Below are 8,716 nucleotides of genomic sequence, written 5' to 3' on the forward strand. Positions count from 1 at the left end.
CTCTCAAACTAAACTTGTTTATTTTCCATATAGTTTAATCTTCTTATATACATGTAAGCTAACAGTCCATTAATAGGCCCATATTTATTTGGGTCTTTTGAACTCCTCTACAAGTGTAATCATACTCCCTTTAAAAGAGGAGTTGTGGAAAAACTTTCCAATGACTATATTACCCTTATTTTTTTTTATATTACATTCCAATACTAACTAAACTAAATTAATTTGTCATTGTTAATTAATGATATTATATGTCACTTTAAATGTGTATAATTTGGTCCCTAAAACTTCCAAAGTTATTATAAAACTCTACATCATATTAATTATTAATAATGTATAATAATATATTAATAGATAATTGCATGTTAGTAAAGTATTTATGGAAAGAATAGAAAACATAGAATTGTCCTAAAATTATACCATGACACTCATATAGAAAAATACAAAGAGCATTCTTATGTTTAGGTAATAGGGAAAAATGTACAAACATAAAATTTTAGCAAACATTAGGACATTTAAGTGCAACAAGATACACTATCTTAAATTAAAAAGAAAGTGCAACAATATACAAGTGGAGGTATATAAGTATAATTTTGGTAAATTATAAGGTATTTAAGTTCGGTTAAGCCTTTAAGATACAAGTGGAGGTATATAAGTATAATTTTGGTAAATTATAAGGTATTTAAGTTCGGTTAAGCCTTTAAAAGATTTGAAAACTTTGTTATCCACAAACAATAGTATATGATCCTATTGATAAATAATATTCATCATACAATATGAGGCCACGTGCATAGCTTATATCTATATAGTAAAGGAGATGTGGGAAAATTATAGCATCATATTTTGAATGAGTCTCAAGATTTTGAATTACTTCCTAAAATTATATACTTTTGTTAGAAAATTTTAGAAGAGGTTTTCAAAGAAATACTACAAAGTGTTGGTCATTAGATAAATATTGAACAAATAAAATTTACAATATCTGATTGCAAAAACTAGGGATATGTATATAATAATGGGTGTCATATGAGATAATATTCATACATAACATGACATTGTATATGTAATCTAACATATTAATGAATTTTAAACATAAGAACTTGCATCAAGATATATGCTTAAGATTTGGGAGAACTGAGAGTGGAGAGATTTGGGAGAAGAATTGTGGCCTTTCGTGTGTTTTGTGGGTTCTAATTTTGTTTCCCAAACACGATCCAAACCTGAGCCCACAATCAAATTAAAAATGACACAATTTTCTTGATATAATCAAAGAGATATATCAGCCATATTTTTAATAGCGGCCGATATATCTAAAAAATCACCAAACAAAAGAAAACAATATAAAATATTATCGAGCTAAAGTCTTTAACCCAATATATAATCGATATAGCAATTTATCGACTGATACTTAATACAATGCCTGTAAGAGCAAATATGTAAAAGTTATTTAGATATTAGTTCCTTGATTTTAAATATCCAATAATTCTATATTATTACCTTAAATTTTAAAAATTGCTCATAATTTTAGAGATTAATATTAAATTATTAAAATTTTGAGGGACAATTTATAAATAAGCCATATTTAAAAGAAGAGTTAATATTTAAAAACCCTCTCAACTATGGGGACTGTCTTAAAACCCACTCAACTGATTCAATTTGACAAAACCCTCTTATTATGAGGGGTGTTATAGATAACCCCTCTCAATTTTGATGCAATTTTAGAAAACACCTCTCAACTATAGCGTGTCTCATAAAAACCCACCTAATCTTTTATATTTCTATTAACAAACTCCCTTAACATAGTTACTTCAATATGTAATATGGACAAAATACCATCTTGGAGAAAGCAATTTTAATAAAAAAGAAACCCTTAAATGATAATAAAAGGACCACAACCAATTTATGATTCTTTTTCCCACTATATCACCTATTTTTCTTTCATCTGGTAAAAACCAAGGTAATTGTTTTTATGGTTGATGGATATTTTAGTCTTTCCAAGTCAAGTACTTATCACATAATTGATAATACTCCATGGTATTAATTTTGAGAGGTTATGTTTAAGTAAAAAATGTTCACAGGGATTAAATGAAAAATTCAAAGGTTGAGATAGATTATCTATAAATCACCTAAAACTTTACGGAGATTTACTTAGTTTTAAATAGTTTGTGGGGGAGGGGGGTGGAGTGGGTTGACATGCCCCCCGTAGTTGAGGGGGAGTTTTCTAAAATTATCCCTTAAACAAAAGCACAACTTAATGTACATGTGGCATCAATTTTATACGAGTGGAGTTCATAGCAAGTATATCACTCAATGAACCCGTTTAAGTTATTTGCCCTTAAATTTATCCTATAACTTTGAAAATCTTTTACTATAAGAAACTCTCTAAGAGAAATTTAATATTTATTTGGGATGTGTATATGATCTTTCTGATTCCCCTTGTCTTTCATGATTTATAATAAATTATTTGACAAAATAAATTAAGTTGACATTTTATATTACTCACGTTCTTATAAGTTTATGAAGCTCATACATTGGATATGAATATTGTTGCAGATATTGTATTCTTCTAACTTCTTAAGCTAAAATTTTGGATGTTGTTTGACATTTGATAGATATAAATTATTTTATTAAAATACAATTAATATGAGTACATAATATGTATAAATCATTCTCAGACTATATTGTATAATTTTCTAAAACTAGAGAGTAATTGTTTTGACAAATCAATTAGTAGTTGGGAAGATGTAAAAAGAGTACAACATCACATTTTGTAATTGATCACATAATTTATATTTTATTTTTTGATTGAATTTGCACATTCTGTTTAGAAAATTCTAGAACAAAGTTTTTGAATATCTATAATACTCGGTCGCGGATAAACAACAATGAAAGTAAACCATAGATGTAAGTGATTTTTTTATAACTGAACAAAATCCTTGATGACTAGATAAAGCCTACCGTTTTTCTTTGATGAATTAAAGAATTTAATTTTTTATTAATAATAATAGTTTTTTTTAGTATCGGTGCCTTACATCATTAATATTTTAAAATTATACATTTAAATTACTAATTAATCTTAAATTATTAATATTTTAAGACTTTAAACGTAACTATTTCTTTGGAAGACAAAATGTTAAAACCACACATATAAATATCCAAAAAAAATTAATATACTATGACATTTATAAAGTTTTTTTTCAATCATATTATAATAAATAAATAAATTTAAAGTAAAAAAATTAAAATATTTACTCACGTACGGTGCACGTGCATTCCAGCTAGTAAGAGATAAAACTGCCAGCAAGCCTCTTTAGTTAGTAAGCAGCAGTCGCTCAGAGCGAGAAGACGGGAGGTGGGGGAAAAAATGCCGGCGACCGCGACGATGTTGGGAGCGCTGCTGGGTCTGGGAACCCAAATGTACTCCAACGCCCTTCGCAAGCTCCCTTACATGCGCCGTACCTTGCCTTTTCCCTTCTTTACCTCTCTCAAAAACCCTAATTTTATCCAGTTCTCTTTACGTCTAATTGCACATCAATTTGATCTTTTCCTGGTAAACTTTGTTTGATTGTTGATCAGATCCATGGGAGCATGTTCTTGGAATGGGATTGGGGGCGATCTTCGTGAATCAGCTGGTTAAATGGGACGACAAGCTCAAAGAGGATCTCGACAAGATGCTCGAGAAAGCTAGGGCCGCCAACGAGCGCAGATACTTTGGTAGAGTCTCGTCTCTTTCTTTCGTTTCTTCTTCTTGGATATGATTGATAGATTCAATCATGACATTTATTCAGTTTGGGTTTAATCTTTTATGTTGATTGTTTAACTTTTTAACAAGTTACGAGCCAAGCTCCTGGTTTTTGTGTGTTAATCTATCTATGAATGTATATGTTGAAACAAGTTCAATTCTCGCTCATAAATACCAGAGTTTTTTCAACTATGGCTTCTTAGTTTTACAAACAAATGTTGCTTACATTACATGACTAACACATGTTCTGATTCGTTGAATCCGAGGTGTTTCACTTAACTGGAGCTTACTTCCTTGCATTTTGAATGGAGATGAATTTGATGATTAATCTATACGAGACGCATGGCGAAACCCGTAGGAGGCAAAATTTAAAAAATTAATTTTTAATTACTTGGCTACCATTGTACCTCATGTTTTATTTTATTTGAGAAAGGTTGCTTATTTGCTCCAACCATTGTGGAAGAGCAATATTATATAGTAGATTTTTTTCTCTTCTGCTGTAGTGTTAGTTATGTATATAATAGGATGTATAGGTTTGTTAGTTGACTGCTTACCTAGATCCTAAAGGTATCATATGTTCGTTGCACATAGCATTGTGTACCAGTTTAAAACAAATGGATAAAAAGAAAATTCCTTGGAGCCACATTGGAGATTGATGAATATACTTTGCAAGTTACCAATATAGCTTAAGGAAGAACCTTTTGAGTATGGAGTCATAGAGTTGTAATGTTTGTGTCAACAGCGAGATCATGACTGTCGAGTATTTAATTACATATCAATTACACAAATCTTGAGTTGACTTGTGTACAAGTTGGAGAAAGCCAACAAACTGTTCCAGTTTGATTTTATCGTGACATTGGATTTGAGGATGACCATCTTGACGGAAAATTTTTGAAGGTTGTCTTCTAATTTTTAGACATGTTTCTTTTTTTTTTTGGCTCTAGAGATGCATCTAGTCTGATGTCGGTAGTATGATTGGACCGGAAATAGCTAATTTCACTTGAAGGCATATTCCTATTGTAAGAGTGCAAGACAGATTTAACTTGTCCAAGTTTGTGGAAGCAGGAAAGCGGAGCGAAGCAACAAGGTTCAACTTAGGCTTTTTGGGGCTTAAGCAGGAAAAGAACTGCCAAGTCAATTTTTTAAAATTTTAAATAGAGACAAAAAATAAAATAAAAAGAAAAAGAAAAAGAAAAATTCAGGAAAAAAATCTGTAAATTATATAATAAGCAAAGAATGAGTGAAAAATTCTACAAATGCATGTGTGATGATTTATAGAGATCCTAAGCATAACATAACATAGATGTATAGCAATACTTAGATTCAATCATGCAGTAGTAATGAAATACCATGCACATTGTACTAATTTGGTAAAGTAACATGTAGCGGACAATGTACAACAAATACTCAAGAAGTTAATAGCTAATGTAAATTTTATAAGGAAAGAAAACCTAACTCTTAAATGCAATCATTACTAGCTATTGCTCCAAGTTCCTTCCGACCTTCAAGTAGAATCCTCTCATGAAATAAGGAACAAGTTGAGGGAAAGCGACATGTGAGGTCAAGGTGAAAAGAGGAGGTTAGAGGTTGAGGGGTGGCCGAAAGAGGAGTCGGTGAACGTGGTTGAGGGGAGGAGAAAGAGGAAAAGCAGGAGGCGGTGGGTGGTTGGATGAGGTTGGTGAGCATGATGTTCNGGGGGGGGGGGCGGAGAGGAGAAAGAGGAGGAGGAGGCGGTGTAGGCAGGAAAGGAGAAAGAGAGTGGGCTGAGCAGAAGAGAGATAGGTGATTCTTAGCAGGGGCGCTGCATAAAAATAACTTGTCTAGGCTCAACCTAGCGTGATACCTGTCAAAGTACTTGAATTTTTGTTGTCTTTCTGTTTTCAGACATCTGGTGTTGCATGTTAAAAGGGTGCTAAATCCAGTTTCAAACAATTTTCGTTTAGTTCAAACATTTGATGGCTTGACATTCATTGTTGCTACTTTTTTGGTCGACAAATCGTACCTTTGGAAAACACTGAAGGTTTACTTACTGCCATGAAGGTTATGCCTTTATGGAGTAGAACAAACCCCTTTCTATCAGGATGTAGATAGTTGAAGTGAGAGGCTTGAAAGTCCTTGCTATTGGGAATTTCCACCATACTATGAGGTAGAACAGGAACTGAAAAAGTAGATGTTACTAAATTCCTTATAAAACTGTTGCATTATATGCTCAGTTTGTTGAAGTTATAGCTGCATTATTTCACTATTCTCAGAAAGATACTGAGGCTAGCATGCTGTTTTTGGCTATTCTCATGATTGCTGTACATATTTGGTATGGAAAGGTTTTCTGAGGATGCAAGTAAACATGAATATAATTAAATGTTTACAGTTATTACTTTGCAGTCATTCATAAGGCATACATATTACAATTGTTTGGTTGTATTTGTGTTGTCTGTGCCTTGCTGAAGGTAGCGGAGAATACACGACTACAATATTAGCATTTTCCACTTGCAATAATGCTTCAGTTATATTTTTGAGTTTGATTTCCTGATGCATAAACATTTTACGTATTCCTTCGTAGTCCATAGACTTGACTGCTGCAGGTGTGTTGTGGTCTCAAATATCAAATTGCCATGTCGGCATGCATATGCATCTGATCTCTTTTCCTGAATCCTCACATGCATGGGTTTAGGTATCGTCCCATAAGAAGTAGCGAAGAGCAGATTACATCCTGCACGTTAGCACCGTATCATATAATACTGCTTCTCACAGATGTTTAAATGTCCTTGCTGTAAGCAACTTGTTTATGACCATGTAGGAAAATGAAAAATAACAAATAGCAGTTTCTGTGTGATCAATAAGACAATAACTTGCTTGTTGAAAAACAAAAGAATATTCCCTCTAACAAGCGTTTTTTTGTTTCATTTTGGGGACTTCTTACTCTGTTTGTGAAAGTTTCTATGATGTAAGCCAATGAGCTTTCAAAAAAACAAGAAGAAAAGATAAACAAATGTAGCTCATATAAGTTCACACGGTTTAAAGTTATAGAATTCAGTTAAATAGAAATATCATTGTTAAGAGTTGTGATACTGATAAGTATTCACCGTCTGAAATTGTTTTCTTATAGTCAAGTTGATTTGCTGCAAGTTTCATATATTGTTAAATTTACAATTTAGTGTAATTCTATTTGTTCAACAATACAATTTATTTTTTATATGCTTTTGGTTCTAATCATGCATAAACTTTTCTTTGTTTGCAGATGATGATGAAGATTAGCATTTATCCTGAGTTCTTTGGTTGCATTTCCTGGCCAGTTGCAGAATGTCATCAAAGGCATCTTTTTTCTTTCAGCAAAAGCTAGTAACCAGTCAGGCATGTCCAATAGTGTGTACTTCTGTTGCACTGTTTGAAACTGAAGTTGCTGTTCTGCAATTAGCTTGGTTTCTTTGACATGCTTTCTCAAATAATAAATTATTACTTGTATGAGTTGTGTTTTGCATGACAAATTGATTTGACTTTATCTTTCACACAATAAAAAGTTTTCTAGATAATGACAAAGATGATTTGTTGCCTCCAGTCTCATAGAACCACTCCGAGCAAAACCCTAATCTAGGCTTGTTAAATGTTTTCTAAATTTTTGAGACACACACATACACACAAACGCACACCAACAAGTTGTTGGCCCAGTGGTAGGCAAGCTTGTACCCAGACGGGCTCCTACCTGTTGGCAAGAGTTTGAAACCTGGAAACGACACTTGTTGGGAGGGGTAGCCACCAGCCCCGAGTAGGATTAGTGGTTTGCTAGAGTTAGCCTGTTTGCTGTGTATATTGATATACATCCTACTTGATTCTTTGAATTGAATTGTTCTAGTTATTTGATGCCAGACTGAATGCTTCGGGATTTGGTGCATAGTACTAGCATGTTACCATGCATGTCATTAGATAGCTTATTGGGATTCTTAGTTGTAGTACCCCACAGCATACCTAATTCCAATCCCTGCATTATTCTTTCATTCTTCCTTTCTTTAACCAGTTTTTCTTTGGTCCTCTACTTTTATTGTTGTTCATGCATCAAAATATAGGTGACTTGGTTGACATCTCAATTTGATCTTTTAATGTATGGTATAGATGACCTAGATATAGCCACTAGTGGTGATGTATGGGGCTGCATTTGACTTCAGCAGAAGGCGACCTATATCCTCCAGGTTTAGAGCCGATGCAATGGATCCTCCTGGTTTAGAGTCGATGCAATGCAATAGCCTAGTGCCTTGACTCTTTTTTTTTTTTTTTTTGTATTTGCTCATGAAAATCAGTAATCAGCAGGTTACAGTATTTATATACAAGGTGTCAAGCAATCTGTAGTCTTTTATGACATTTTCTTTTATGATGCAAATCCACCACTATATCTTCAATTCATTATTCATAACCAGGCAGGATTGAGGAACAAGTTAGACATTGGTCACAACAGGTTCAGACTATCCCGCCTCACAATACAAACTGGTGACTTTGTTCCTTCTCATTATATAATAATGTTCAGCTCCGACTGCTATCAACATTTTTTAGAATGATCATGTCTTGTGATTCTGTCTTGTTCAGTGATCTAACATGTGCTTTGATTTCTCTGAATGAACGTGTTGTGTCACTGTCGTCCTTTCTTATGGACTGATTACATGCGTGTTTATGTTAAAATTATTGCAGATTTGAATGTATGAACAATATTTAAGTCGTAACTGAAACAATGCAAAGCTGTTAATAATTCCATGAGTAGAGCCTTTTGTCCCACCACTAATCTAGTTTAATCAGGTGTTTTCAATATAAATGTGAGGTTATGTATTTGGGTCAAAACCTATTCTTCCTGAAGCAAAATTAGAGTATTAGCGGCTTTATGAAGCTAAACTCTAATCCTAACCCAATTAGATATGAACTAAGGCTTGCAAAATATATTTCAGAAAAAAAAAAGAAAAAGATTTCCCTGGTTTCCTACGTTAAGTTTATCAATTA

The 8,716-nt window shown here is 32.9% G+C and overlaps 1 protein-coding gene across 1 annotated transcript; it reads left to right on the forward strand.

Moving 5' to 3' along the window:
- On the forward strand, positions 3,314–7,235 carry LOC109833422. The gene is made up of 3 exons (XM_020401078.1): positions 3,314–3,449; positions 3,571–3,708; positions 6,975–7,235. Exons 1-3 carry the CDS (start codon positions 3,359–3,361, stop codon positions 6,989–6,991), a joined length of 246 nt encoding a protein of 81 aa, XP_020256667.1. The 5' UTR covers positions 3,314–3,358; the 3' UTR covers positions 6,992–7,235.

Source organism: Asparagus officinalis, chromosome 3, assembly GCF_001876935.1.
Source record: "Asparagus officinalis chromosome 3, Aspof.V1, whole genome shotgun sequence".
NCBI classification, from domain to species: domain Eukaryota; kingdom Viridiplantae; phylum Streptophyta; class Magnoliopsida; order Asparagales; family Asparagaceae; genus Asparagus; species Asparagus officinalis.

Coding starts and splice junctions, on each gene's coding strand:
- LOC109833422 (XM_020401078.1), top strand. CDS start 3,359: ATGCCGGCGACCGCGACGATGTTGGGAGCGCTGCTGGGTCTGGGAACC. Junction 3,450..3,570: donor CAAGCTCCCTTACATGCGCC/GTACCTTGCCTT, acceptor ATTGTTGATCAG/ATCCATGGGAGCATGTTCTT.